Genomic DNA, 14,964 nt, shown 5'->3' with positions numbered 1-14,964 from the left:
AGAGGTGCTAAGTACTGTCGGCAAGCAAAAGTTTGACAATCCTACCGGTGTGTCTGAGCTATTACAATAGTAGTACTGTAGTTCCTGGAGTACCACACTGCAGAAAACAGAAATACATATTATTTAAGGCCTTCCATTAAGCCCCCTTTTAGTGTCAAACTATTACAGCACATTGACACCTAAGCACTTTGATACTCACCCAGTGCTCCTTGACAGATATCAGTCCTTGTGGCACCGCCCAAAATGAACTCAGGGTTATCTGAAAACTCCTATTGAAAATGAAGTTAAATCAGAAACAGTATTTTAAAGACACGCAAATATGTACACATCGAGACAAATATCATGTAATTACAGTACCCCTACTTAGGATTTTGCAACTTTAACCCATGGCCATTTTGGACTGACACTGAAAGTATCTTTGGTCAAACTTTTCAAGCTTTCAAAATGTCTGTCAAAAGTAGATTGTTACTCTCTCAATATATCAAATGTTATTTGTCACGTGCGGAATCTTTACAACCCCTTAACCAACAATACAGTTTTAAGAACCCCCCCCAAAGAAGACATAAGAACAACAAATAATTAAAAAGCAGCAGTAAATAACAATAGCGGGGCTATATACAGGGGGTACCGGTACAGAGTCAAATGACATCAAAGCATGATTTGAGGAGTGAAAAGCTACCGCTAGTGTGAGAGAGCAGGACTGCCATCTCAGCCTTAAGTTATTTAAATAATTTAGCAGCTTGTGCTGTTCGTTAGTATACACAAGCAGCAGCTGTTGGAGGAGATATGTCTGGCATGTAGGCCTCTAGACTGTTTGTTCAACACTTCCCGACAAGGGACGCTGACTGAAGTGAGCATGGCTCTCACGCCAGCCCACCGCCACATTAATCTATCAACAGTGCTGTCTTTACCTCTGCTACATAATGACAGTGTCATCACATGCTGCGTGAAAGATGGATTTTGAGTTACATTTGTTTTTTGCCCACCAGACTAACTAACATTTTCCTGTAGTAAAGAATAAAATACATTTTCCAATACAAAGAACTATTTGAAAGCAGAAATAGACTGGGACATTGTGACCAGAGTAATGTATCAACCATTTGTGGATACATAATCAAGGAAGGGATTCATTTGTTGTTTGAGTGTTTTATTTTTATATTTCACCTTTATTTAACCAGGTAGGCCAGTTGAGAACAAGTTCTCATTTACAACTGCGACCTTTATCTTTGCATAGAGTGGGAGGAATTACTGGTAAGGCCACAGAAGTCACAATGAGAGACTCATCTTAAACAGCACCTTTTCAGGTTAGGTGTAATGCTAACCCTAAAAGCCAACTCTCAACACCCTAACCCTCTTTGTTGAAAAGACCAGCTGTTTTTTTTTCTCATGACATGCCATTCATTGTGCCCCTCCATGCCAAAATAACTATTTAATTCTCAGCACAGGCACAAAATATATCTAGAGTGCCATGTGTCTGCAAGTAGCACATACTGTGCACATCCTGTAGTCTAACCACGCAGGAACAAAGGTTTGATTCAGAGGCTGGAGCAAAAGCCATTTAGACACCACAAGAATAGCTTACACACTTTTTTGCAATACCATTTATGAGTTTAGAGACAAATCCTTACTTGAGATCAAAAAGACCCTGGCAAGTCAGTTAAGAACAAATTCTTATTTACAATGAAGACCTACCCCGGCCAAACCCTAAACCAGACGACACTTGGCCAATTGTGCATGGCCCTATGGGACTCACAAACACGGCGGTTGTGATACAGCCTGGAATCGAACCAGGGTCTTTCGTGACGCCTATAGCACAGAGACGCAGTGCCTTAGACCCCTGCGCCACTCAGGAGCCCAAAGGGTTGATACAACCAAGGGATTTGTATGTGTATCTCTTGTATGGCTTCAAATACAATATTAATTTGGAACACTAACTCCTATCAGTCTCTTACTGTGGGCCTCATCCACTCCACGCCCTGGGTTTTGGATGAGTGGGGGGCCAGCTCTTTGAAGCCCAGGGAGGGTGGCTCGGGGGGGAAGCAGGAGTCCTCGAACAGGCAGCCGCTCTCCAGGCACTCCTGCTTCAAGGCCTCGTAGTCCTGGTTGAGGAACTTCAGCGCCCGCTCGTTGGTTCCCATTCCCTCGGCGTGTAGTCTCTCCCTCTGGATGCGCGCTGAGACCCCTCCGAATGGGTACATGCTGGGATGGAAGAAATAAGAGGGTGTGTGGGTGTGTGTTAAGAGGTGGGTTACTGGAAGCTAGCATATAAATAGCCCCAACAGAATAAACGTGCAGGCAGAGGGACATTGTTTCAAATGAGAGGGGACACTGTACGATGTGGCTCATTATCAGTAAACGCTTTTTACTCATGACAATGGAGATAATGTATCAGAACTAGGAGCCGTGATGGGCCCAGAGTGGCCGTGGGTAGGACACTCTCTCTGAGTGCTGTCTGAATATTTCATAGGTACAACTGAGTGCCACAATGTAAAGGCGTTTGGATTGTCTGGAATTCCACTGGTATTTTCATGTAAATTAACAAGTGGGATGATAGCCTTTTGCAGATACAGTTTGACTATTAATCATACACTTTCAGTATGTTTATATCCAGCCATATGAAACATATATTTTGTTTATATGGCTGGATAGTTATAGGGTAGAACAATCACTATGCTCAAATACTTTGAAGAGGCATTCTTCCTGGCCTGCCCTAAAAAAAGGTGATCATGCTCTAACATAATTAGATACAGAGGAAGGACACCCTGTGTCCGTCAACGCAATTCTGTTAGGCACAAAACGGAAACTGCAGCATAAAACATCATTTGATGGTTAAGTTAGAGAAGGGACTACAATTCCAATCTGTACATTAGACTCCATTCCAGTCACTGAACAGACCATGACAAGAACACACATATATATTATTGTACCTTCAGTCCTTCAGTGTGGGAGGCAGCAGGCTTGGGAAAACAAAAGTCCAGTTAATTTAGGATTCAGTCTTCACAGGCACAGTCACGTGCATACATAGCTGGAATTTCACTGTCGTATAGCAAAGCAGTGAGCTATACACACATGCAAGCAAGAAGCACTGTTCGTTGTCCATGTTGTACATTTCACTGACATGAGATTGATAAGGACAGCAGCTGGTAGAGAACTCTTATAGGTACCTATAGAGCTGGATGGTACAGTATGTCATGTCATTCACTAGGTTAATTGACTAGAGGGGGGATTGCTTTGAACACAGCGGCACTGTCGCATCACAGACGTATCACAAGAAGCAACTGTTTTTGAACGCTGAACTGTGTCTCATAACGAAAAAGGTTTATGGTACAATAGTCGATCGTTGTAGCAGATCTGTATGGTACATGACAAAGTAGGACCTAAAAACAGAATTCAATTGTTGCAGACAATGGCTCCCTTCCTCCATCCAAAGACACTTGCTGTGGAAATCAAACACACTTCAATAAACTGGTAGTGATGCTAAATTTTCAAACAGCTGGGATCCCCTTTTGTTTTTGCACTCATTCACACCATGCACCTAATACAATAAACAGCCCTCGTCTTCTTCTATTACCAATAAAATACATTTTTATGGGGTATACTCCATATATACATTTTACTTAGTAACCAGAAAGAAAGTCTAACAAGGCATTTGTTTGGGTTGATATATCAATAAACAAGGCTGCAACAATACATTTGAATCAATACTGTTGATTGAAACTGAAATGCTTGTGGCAAGTCCATTGGAACTAACGCCAATTTGCCTGCCAACACTATAGTTAACTATGTGGAATTAAATGTGCATTTCTTGTTCATTTCATGGTCATCAAGAAAACGTTGAATGATCATTTCATATTCTTGGATAAATCCAACTGCCTATGCAGTAAGCCTGCATCAAACTGATCAAATTGTTGCTTTGAGTATTGATTTCAGTCTAGTCAGGTTCACACCCCTTCCAGAAAGCTGCATCACCTTTAAAATAAACCCTCAATAACACTGTGTTAGCCTCCTTATTACAATTCATTGAACCACAATCTACATGGTTGCGAGTCATTTAAAGTATAGGCCTGTAGACTACTTTACTTTCTGCAATAATCCCTGTGCATATCACATTTGTTCATGTTGTTTTCAGTGGATCAAATGGGCTTGTGATCTTTTTATAGTTGTATAAATAAAATACCACAGAGCAGCATGTCAAGTGTTGACCGTGAAGGGTGTAAGACAGTAATGGAGCCTTTCAGAGAGAATTTATTTTGTTTTAGAAATCATATCAAGGATCAAGGATAACGTATCTCAAAGAAGAGAGTCGCCTGCCATGTTTGGAGGAATCAGCTGATACTGAGCAGTTCATCACATCATATTGCATCATCCAAACCCGCAAAACTAATTTCCATGACTGGACATGCTTCACATAGATTACCATTGCAATGAAGCATGGTAACATGCAATATATGCTGTTATGCTGAGTTTCAGCGCATTTAATTTCGGTAAATAGTCCCAATTCAATAACACAATCACATAGAGACATGCATCTTGCATTCCAAATCATAGATCAGACATAACTTACCACTGACCCGAAATATTTTTAGACACTTTCCGAGGTGACGTTCAGTGTCTCTGTTAACCGATATGTGTAAATATATCTATCATTTCATATGAGTGAAGACCAGAACAAAGATGCAATCAGTGTTGTTACTGCAGTGTCTTGCCCAGCCCATTCCGGTGGGAGGGGTTTAGCAGCATCAAAATGAGGGGATTCGATTAATCCCGCCCGGGCAGGCGTGTTTTGCGACGGCTAAAAGTTGATTGCATTCGATTTGGAACAGGACTGCCTCCCGGGCGTGAGCCAGGAATCCCGTTCAAAGCCCACGGCGAAGTCGGTTCATTTTTTATTTAACCTTTATTTAACTCGGAAAGTCAGTTAAGAACAAATTCTTATTTACAATGACGGCCAAACCCGGACACCGCTGGGCCAATTGTGCGCCGCCCTATGGGACTCCCAATCACCGCCGGATGTGATGCAGTTCAAAACAAAAGTGACGCAATGAAGCTAATATTCTGTGTTTTCTCATGCAAAGGGGATTGCGTTAGATGAAAACGCGTTATCTGCTTTCCTAATGAAAACTAGATAGAACATTCAAAGATTTATTTTATGGAAAAGAGATGTGTTTCTGGACGATGCACCATGCTGCCTTGATGCCAAAATGACCGAGTGAGGCAGATTACTGTTTGGTTTGAGAAAGGAGCGCCTCCTTTTCGCCCGATGACGTGTGGTGCCTATGTGCGGTGCCTCGCGGCTCAGCATAAATGAATCAACCAAGCCAATCTTATCCACCCAATCGAATTTAGCGTATTATTGAAGAGCCAAGATCCGTGTATAGTTGGTGCGCAACTGGGCATCATAGGCCGTATAGACAGTCGTAGACCGTTGGTTTATAACCTAAAAGCCTACATATAGCCGATGGATTCATTTCCGACATTATTATAATATAAGAAATCTTTATTTGAGCATTGCATGGAATTCCATGTGGACATTCCATAAAACAGGCCAAAATAAAAAGCAATTTCACAATCTCTACAAGACATATTTTATATTACAAAAAGTAAACAGATTACAGTGGTTTGTGAACAAATATTTCCTTGTTCCTCTTACAGAATGACATTCACATGAAATCTACCACAGTAATACCATACCACAGTTAGTAATGTCTAACCGAATACACAATACCATGCAGCAGTGAATAAAATACATGTAAAAATGTGACATAAAAATCTAAAAAATTCCATTAAATAATGAATTTAATACTTGTTTTTTTAACTTGCACATTTTTCTTCGGAATGAACAGGGGTCTTCTAGATCATCGTAAATGTTAGCCACTGTAACAAAAAGAACAGACAATCACATTGCATTAGGCCTACCTGTGATGTGAATCCAAGCTATCTGCAGTACCATATCCATCATATCCAAGTCTGAGCAGCCATCCTTGTTTCTTTGAATAATTCATTCACTGACCTGATGGAAGTCGAGCTCAATGGAGCCACTGTCATGAGCATCAATCTTCATAAAGACTCCTGTATAAAATAGAGTAGTTATCCATTGTTTACAGTAAAAAACACACAGGTTACAGCTCAAACTATGAAATCAGTGCCTGGTGTTAGATTAGCTAGATTTTATATAATTGAAAAGTTTTTAAACACTGTTTCTTCATTAGTTTTAAAATGACCACAAACTGAAGTTTGTGTTTCAGCCCAAACAGCCATTTAGTCTGGAAGAGAACAAACTACATTGTTTAGAGTGAAACTACAGGCTTTGGGTTATGATACGGTAAGACAGATGTTCATAAAGCAACTGTAAGTTAAATCCCTCAAGAATAAATGACTATATCGTTAACTGAAATGTTGACTATTGAACAACAGGAAATCTTTATGGTTTGGGATTTTGAGAAAGCCAACTATACTCACTGAACATCATATCCAGACGCATAAGGCAGGCCACAAAGTTATCAAAGTCGATGGTCATGTCTGGCTCAGCGTAGCGAGCCACGAGTATCTGATAAATGCCATTGTTCAAAGTGAAGCCTGAGGAAGGAAAAGAAGCGTTTCCTTGTTAGAAACTGAGCAGTGAAGCATTGAGTGCAATGACAGCCTGTGTACCTAAGAGTTTCTTTCTGTTGCAAACACCTTCAGTTCAGCTCAATTCCCCTTACTCCAAACTGCTTCAATGGGTTTTTAGTCTGTTATGCACATACATTATTCACTTCTAAGACCAATCAGCTTAGGCCTTGCTCAACGGCTCAATTTCTGGAATTTGAACTCTATGGTTACGAGCACCAGTCCTTTTCCAAATCGGGTGCCTCATTACAATACCATTGATAGTTGTCCTTTCCCCTATCTACGTCTACTTAAGCGTGAACACATTCACCAACCCATATCTGTCAGATCAGCGACATCTCCAAGGAAGCCAAAAAGATAGGCTCAATTAAAAAGTAGTCACAGGATCAGAAAATGCCAAGAGACTCGCCTGCTTCTTTCAGGGCCATACGCATCTCTGGAGTACTCATGGTGCCTGAATTGTCCATGTCATTCTTCTTATAGATACCCTGTAGGAACAAACGGCACATTACCCAATTAAATAATTTTTGGTTATATATGCTCAATGACGTCTTCTGCACTGCTGCCAGGTAAAACATAGCATGCTCCACATTATCAGCATGGGTAAGTACTACATCCACTATTTCCAACCTAAATGTAATGTGTGATTGTATACATTGTGCATTATTTCTAAGTAGTATTTAGTTGTTTTGTTTATCTTTTAGTTTAGTTGTAAATGTTGAGTGTCTTATGTTCTAGTGTTTAAAATATGAGACCTTATGTTAAATCTATTCCGACATTAATATCTGTACTATGTTGATTAGATTAAGATCACTTTATTGGTCAATTGGACACAAGGTCCAAAATTTGACTTCTGCTTAAAACCCAACACCTCCGAGAGCACAAATTCACTCACATACAGGTGGAGATGCAGGGGGGGGGGGGGCTGCCACACGGGGTGCCCAGGTAGCTGTTGTTTTTAAGTGCCTTGTCCAAGGGCACACATTGGCATATAGGATACCTTCAGGTTTGCCAACTCACTTATGCATCTCATCATTGTTTTTGGTTGAGCATGTTATGTCATACCTGTGACACCTGTTGGAGAAATAGCTGGGAACTACCAATAGAAAATTGCAATCAGGGCATCCACTTCGGGGTAGAAATTCAAACCCTTCTCGAAAACATATCTTACCAGGTATTTCTGCACTTTCTTCCACAGAGTAGCGAATTCCCCAAGGCCCAATTTTCCATTCCCACTGTCCTACTGTAGAGTTAAGATTCAAACGTTCAGTACAAGCACACCATATCGTATAATTGGTTGAACATGGAACTTAAGCAAATTTGTACCTCTGGCCAGCAGATGAAAACACTGCTTTACTTAATGTGATATAAGTTAAGAGATTGACATACTATAGTATAGAAGAGAGGAGGCGGGTGGGAGGAGGTATAGGAGGACGGGCTCATTGTAATGGCTGGAATTTAATAAATTGAACGGTATCAAACACATTAAACATATGGAAACCACATTTAGTCTGGGAATACTGACAGAAAGAAAGGATACATCCATGAGGTTGACCATGATTCTACAGGTTTCAAGACTGAAGCCATCTGTTTTGATGTCAGTTCCTGCAAAACAATAAAAAGGACTATTGAGGGATGTTCCAGAAAAGGGAGATTAATGAGTTAGCCACCAAATTTGTCAGATCTTGAATCAACGCTGCTCTAGATAGAATGTTCTGCGCCAGAGAGAGCTGAAACGATGGCAACGAATCATCCACAATAAAAGGATAACTCAACTCTATCCTGAATTTGTGGCTACATTCACAAGTTCTCAACCAATCAAATCAAATGTCCTACCTCTTCCAAGAATCATGTCACTATTCCAACATGTGACACAGTGACAGATAAAATGTGGATGAATTTGTTAGTTGTTTGTTGCACTGATACATTTGTACTAGGGCATAAATGAGTTTAATAAAAGCTTGCATTTGCTTTATTTATCTTTCTGGAATAGCCTTCAGGTCCATCTGAAGCTGTGTGCTTTCTAAGTAGTAGGAGTAACAGAGACTAACCCTGAACAGCAATCCTTGGACGATCCAATGGTCCCAACAACACCTTGTCACTCAAGTCAACCGTGTAACCGGAGTGAGCAACAGTTGACTAGATCTTAGGGCGGGTGAAATCACTTGTACAATGGGCTATCCAGCACTGCGTATCCAACACTGTTGCCTGGATTAAAGGCAACATTTGCACTGAGCTAAAGGGTGGAGCTGCCACTTTCAAGGTGCGGGACTCTAACCCGGAAGCTTACAAGAAATCCTGCTATGCCCTGCAACGAACCATCAAACAGGCAAAGCGTCAATACATGGCTAAGATTGAATCATATTACACCGTCTCCAACGCTCGTCGGATGTGGCAAGGCTTGCGAATTAATACAGACTACAAAGGGAAGCACAGCCGCGAGCTGCCCAATGACACGAGCCTACCAGACGAGCTAAATCAATTCTATGCTTGTTTCAAGGCAAGCAACACTGGGGCATGCATGAGAGCATCAGCTGTTCCGGACGACTGTGTGATCACGCTCTCCGTAGCCGACGTGAGTAAGACCTTTAAACAGATCAACATACACAAGGCTGCGGGGCCAGATGGATTACCAGGATGTGTGCTCCGGGCATGTGCTGACCAACTGGCTTGTGTCTTCACTGACATTTTCAACATGTCCCTGATTGAGTCTGTAATACCAACATGTTTCAAGCAGACCACCATAGTCCCTGTGCCCAAGAACACAAAGGCAACCTGCCTAACTGACTACAGACCCATAACACTCACGTCCGTAGCCATGAAGTGCTTTGAAAGGCTGGTCATGGCTCACATCAACATCATTATCCCAGAAACACTAGACCCACTCCAATTTGCATACCGCCCAAACAGATCCACAGATGATGCAATCTCCATTGCACTCCACACTGCCCTTTCCCACCTGGACATGAGGAACATCTATGAGAGAATGCTATTCATTGACTACAGCTCAGCGTTCAACACCAGAGTACCCTCAAATCTCATCACTAAGCTAAGGAACCTGGGACTAAACACCTCCCTCTGCAACTGTATCCTGGACTTCCTGACAGGCCGCCCCCAGGTGGTGAGGGTAGGTAGCAACACATCTGCCATGCTGATCCTCAGCATTGGAGCTCCCCAGGAGTGCATGCTCAGTCCCTGTACTCCCTGTTCGCCCACGACTGCATGGCCAGGCACGACTCCAAAACCATCATTAAGTTTGCAGACGACACAACAGTGGTAGGCCTGGTCACCAACAAAGACGAGACAGCCTATAGGGAAGAAGTCAGAGACCTGGCCGGGTGGTGCCAGAATAACAACCTATCCCTCAACGTAACCAAGACGAAGGAGATGATTGTGGACTACAGAAAAAGGAGCACCGAGCACGCCCCCATTCTCATCAACGGGGCTGTAGTGGAGCAGGTTGAGACCTTCAAGTTCCTTGGTGTCCACATCAACAACAAACTAGAATGGTCCAAACACACCAAGACAGTCGTGAACAGAGCACGACAAAGCCTTTTCCCCCTCAGGCAACTAAAAAGATTTGGCCTGGGTCCTGAGATCCTCAAAAGGTTCTACAGCTGCAACATCGAGAGCATCCTGACCGGTTGCATCACTGCCTGGTATGGCAATTGCTCGGCCTCTGACCGCAAGGCACTTCAGAAGTCAGTGCGTACGGCCCAGTACATCACTAGGGCAAATCTGCCTGCCAACCAGGACCTCTACACCATAGACTGTTCTCTCTACTACCGCATGGCAAGCGGTACCGGAGTGCCAAGTCTAGGACAAAAAGGCTTCTCAACAGTTTTTACCCCCAAGCCATAAGACTCCTGCACAGGTAACCAAATGGTTACCCGGAGTATTTGCACTGTGTACCCCCAACCCCTCTTTTACACTGCTGCTACTCTCTGTTTATCTTATATGCATAGTCACTTTAATTATACATTCATGTACATACTACCTCAATTGGCCTGACCAACCAGTGCTCCCGCACATTGGCTAACCGGGCTATCTGCATTGTGTCCCACCACCCACCAACCCCTCTTTTTACGCTACTGCTACTCTCTGTTCATCATATATGCATAGTTACTTTAACCATACCTACATGTACATACTACCTCAATAAGCCTGACTAACCGGTGTCTGTATATAGCCTTGCTACTGTTATTTTCAAATGTCTTTTTACTGTTGTTTTATTTCTTTACTTACCTACACACACACACACACACACACACACACACACACACACACACACACACATACATACCTACTTTTCGCACTATTGGTTAGAAACTGTAAGTAAGCATTTCACTGTAAGATCTACACCTGTTTTGTTCGGCGTACGTGACAAATAAACTTTGATTTGATTTGATGCGCATCTGCCTCAGATCCACAAAACAAAACTTTTACTTACGTTTGGAGACAATCTTATTCATGATGGTTTTCAGCTCTGCTGCAGAGATCTCCATGTCCTGAATAAATAAACAATAAATAAATAAATAAACAATATATATAAAATACAAAATGTTTTTTTACACAATTTTGAATACAAAAGAAATCAGAACTTCCAAGAACCGCAAAGAGAATCCTTTTCCAGATTAATGATGTTTAGGTTCACCCTCTTTACAGTTTTTTTTCGATTGCTAAACGACAGTGGACACAACTGGAGTCACATGTGCAAAACTCTAACTACAGTCTGCACAGCAGCAGTTCATGTGGACCAAACTCTAGTTCGTTTTTCATTGCTTGAACACAGTTTTCAAAACTCTACACACTTATCCCATGACTTTAACCACAACCTGCACAACACTGTGGATTTACAGCACTTTGTTCAAATGCTAACACACTGCTGTCAAAACTGTGAACCACACATTCAAAACGGAATAGATTTCAGCCTTGTGCCTTTCAAACACTGCTGATTGCAATTTCAGCTGAAAGGCAAAGCAGGTGTCTTGTTTTAGACTTGTTAGTGAACACACACACATATTACAGTATGTATAGGTAGAGCTCAGAAAGACTCATTTTGGAAATGGAACAAGGAAGATGGGTTCGTGGAGGGAGAAGGGTGGCAGGGAGAGGGCGGATGCGTGGAGGAAGACAAAGAAGACAAAGAGCTGTTATTTCAGATGAAATAAGGGCTACACTTATAGACCATGTCGTGAACCATGGTCTCTTAATGAGAGAGGCAGGGTTGAGGGTGCAACCCAATCTGCAAAGATCCATAGTGGCATCCATCATACAAACAGGTGAGAGTTACATCCTTACAGTAAATGAAAACATTACAGGAATCTATTTTGTATTGCAATTATATAATATTTACACAGATATATATTACAGTAAGTTTGACTGTAAAATATATTTTTACAACAGGACCCAAAGGCTGCCCCCAACAGGGGGAAGAGGAAAAATATTTTCAGATGCGCAGGAAAATGCTATTGTTGACATGGTTGTTGTCAACAATGCAATAAAACTGCGGGAGATTCAAGATAGAGTGCTGGCTGATAATGATATATTTGAACATGTTAATTCTGTCAGCACAACAACTATTGCTCGAGTCCTAAAGAAACACCAAGTTACAATGAAACTGTACCGTTCGAGAGAAACAGTGAACGGGTAAAAGAGCAAAGATACCAATATGTCCAGGTAAGACGTCTGAGGTTACGTACACAGCTATACAAAATATTTACAGTTAAAAAAAACACTAGCATTTCTACAGTAAAACTGTGCACTAACTGTTTTTCAGAGAGTAATGGAGGTGGAAGCACTGGAAAGACCACATTCATTTGTATTTATCGATGAAGCTGGATTTAACCTTGCCAAAACACGGCACAGAGGAAGGAATGTTATAGGTCAAAGGGCCACTGTGGAGGTTCCAGGCCAATGGGGGGGAAATATCACCATGTGTGCTGCAATGGCCAATGATGGTTTGCTTCTCAACACACCACTCATTGGCCCATACAACACAGAAAGGCTTATAGCTTTCCTAGAACAGCTCTATGCTCAGCTAGTGCCAGCAGAACAGGGGAGCCAGTAAGAAACCCCCAAATTTTTGTCATAGTTTGCGATAACGTTGCTTTTCACCACTCTGCAGCTGTCACAGATTGGTTTGCAGCACATCACAGATTTATGGTTTTGTACCTGCCTGCATATTCACCCTTCCTCAACCCAATAGAGGAGTTTTTCTCTGCCTGGAGGTGGAAAGTGTTTGGTCACCACCCACATGACCAAATGTCTCTTTTGGAATCCATGCGTCCGGATGTGAGGACACGAGTCAGAGGACTGCCAGGCACTCCAGAAGGTTCTTCCCCAGGTGCATGGCAAGAGAAAACATTAGATGTGATGTTGAAGAAAACCTGTGGCCTGATACTAGAGAGAGGCAGGATTAGCCCCTCAATTATTTGTTTGAATTACAGTATGTACTTTTAGTTTCTACCTTTTTTTCTCATTACTGTAATTACGTAAATTACTACAGACTATTGAAGCAAACTGCTAATTTTCATTTACCTTAAAGAATTGTTATGTTCTAAAAAATTTAATAAATCATGTGAAAGAATGTCACTCTTTACTTTGAAGAAAATATTACTTTGTATGAAGTCACTGAAATTGTTCAAACTGTAAAGATGAAAAGTTTGTATTTTCTGTATTGGTGTTTGATGCCAGTGTTTTTACTCTCAGTGTGTTCTGAGTGACAGTGTGTGTTATCTCAGTGAGGGTTGTGCATAGTGTTTGGCTGCACTGAGCGTGTTTTGAGCCATGTGTTAAGAGTTGTGTTGCTTGGAATGAGTTTTGCAGGTGATGTGAACTGTTTAGCTCAGGTGACTGTTGGTAGTGCAGACTGTAGTTAGAGTTTTCCACATGTGACTCCAGTTGTGCCCACTGTCGTTTAGCAATCGAAAAAAACTGTAACATCCTTTGTAAGTGGATGTGGTGGTTAGGAGGTTGAAATGCACTGATAAAAGTGTCAAAAGAATGATGTGTAAAAATGAATGTACATCTCCTGCAAGCTTTGTAAACAAGCCTCTAAATCCTGCGTCGACTTCAGCATCAGATACAGTCTCCTAAAAAATAAAATAGTTGATTTTAGAACATAATTAGAATGTTTATACATGTAAAGATATGAGAGCAATACTCACAATAAACCAAGAAACCTGAGTTGTAATCACATGTTTGTTTCTTTTGGATTCTTCTAAACAAGGACTATTAGGCACGGTTAGTTATCAATTGTCTTAAGTCTCAGAAAGTACCTTAAGTATTGTTACTACCCAATTTCCTAGTAAATACTAGAGGAAACAATAGCATAAAATAAAGTGAAACCAAAACATTCTGTGCACTACTCACATCATCTAAGTCTGCCTTGACAGGATCGTCACATGGTCTAAATAGCACAACATAAAAAAAAGTTGACATCAGGCAGTAACAAGTCAGACTACCAACACATTATACTGTATGTCAGAGGTCATTGTGTGTGCAGGAGTCATTTTATCACTTGGCCCTGAAAAAGTATGAAACCTGAGCAAAGGTGAGAGCATTACCGAGTCTCAGTCTGCTTCTCTGAGAAAACACGGATGCAGAAGTCACCATTTAGGTGCGGCTCGAAGGTGGAGGGCACAATGAGGTACTCCCCGGGGGGCATTTTGAAGCGGGTGCTAACCTCCCGAAGGTTGACGAAGGTCTCAGACCGGGCCTTTTGAGCATGTGTCAGGAAATAATTCTTGTCCAGGTGAACCTCCCTCTGACCATGAAACTGACAGGAGAACGAACCAATCAGGGAAAGATGCAGGGTGTGTTTTAAGAAACAAACAAACAAAAGGCATTCCTAAAGGTTATTTAAAGTAACAGGGGTTGGAACCAAAATTATTTTCTAATTGTTTCATTCTGAACAGAACCAATATTTCTTTCGTCCCGTTCCACTGTTCCGAAAAGCAAAATAAAATTCTAAACCGGTTTGAACCAAAAAGCAATTTATATTGTTCCCTTTTCAACCTCTGAAATCAGCATATTTTTTTACATTTAGCTCGACATTACATAATTTTACCAATGGATAGGGCAGCTCGCTATGGAGCGTGCAAGCGATTTAGATGCAGTGGACAGGTAAGTGTAACTAACGCAGGGTGCGACATGCAACTGAAATGGGTGAGGAGAGTGCTTGGCATGAAGCGCTGGGCATCTTGTTATTATAACGTGCATTATCTGAATTAGGCCTACAAAACTTTGCCTACGGAGGAGCGTCTTCTATGAAGGAACTTTGAATGTCTTTGTACTCCAGAGAGTTGGCTTAAGTAACTTTTTACCAGAGCTTGACCTTGATCATAATTCTCA

General features: G+C 41.5%; 1 protein-coding gene across 1 annotated transcript in view; it reads right to left on the bottom strand.

Moving 5' to 3' along the window:
* Window positions 1-14,964, bottom strand: part of LOC135528928 (calpain-1 catalytic subunit-like) — a 43,387-nt gene that overhangs the window by 17,346 nt on the left and 11,077 nt on the right. Inside the window, exons 12-23 of the mRNA XM_064957927.1 lie at window positions 14,178-14,389; window positions 13,984-14,020; window positions 13,638-13,703; window positions 11,060-11,117; window positions 8,150-8,214; window positions 7,781-7,849; window positions 7,019-7,097; window positions 6,460-6,576; window positions 6,011-6,069; window positions 3,329-3,351; window positions 1,953-2,199; window positions 200-269 (exon numbers count right to left, since the gene is read on the bottom strand). Of these exons, the coding sequence (XP_064813999.1) occupies window positions 200-269; window positions 1,953-2,199; window positions 3,329-3,351; window positions 6,011-6,069; window positions 6,460-6,576; window positions 7,019-7,097; window positions 7,781-7,849; window positions 8,150-8,214; window positions 11,060-11,117; window positions 13,638-13,703; window positions 13,984-14,020; window positions 14,178-14,389 (1,102 nt within the window). The remainder of the gene's footprint in view (window positions 1-199; window positions 270-1,952; window positions 2,200-3,328; window positions 3,352-6,010; window positions 6,070-6,459; window positions 6,577-7,018; window positions 7,098-7,780; window positions 7,850-8,149; window positions 8,215-11,059; window positions 11,118-13,637; window positions 13,704-13,983; window positions 14,021-14,177; window positions 14,390-14,964) is intronic.

The sequence above is a fragment of the Oncorhynchus masou genome, chromosome 5 (genome assembly GCF_036934945.1).
Source record: "Oncorhynchus masou masou isolate Uvic2021 chromosome 5, UVic_Omas_1.1, whole genome shotgun sequence".
Taxonomy (NCBI): domain Eukaryota; kingdom Metazoa; phylum Chordata; class Actinopteri; order Salmoniformes; family Salmonidae; genus Oncorhynchus; species Oncorhynchus masou.
This window is presented reverse-complemented; position numbering and strand designations above follow the sequence as displayed.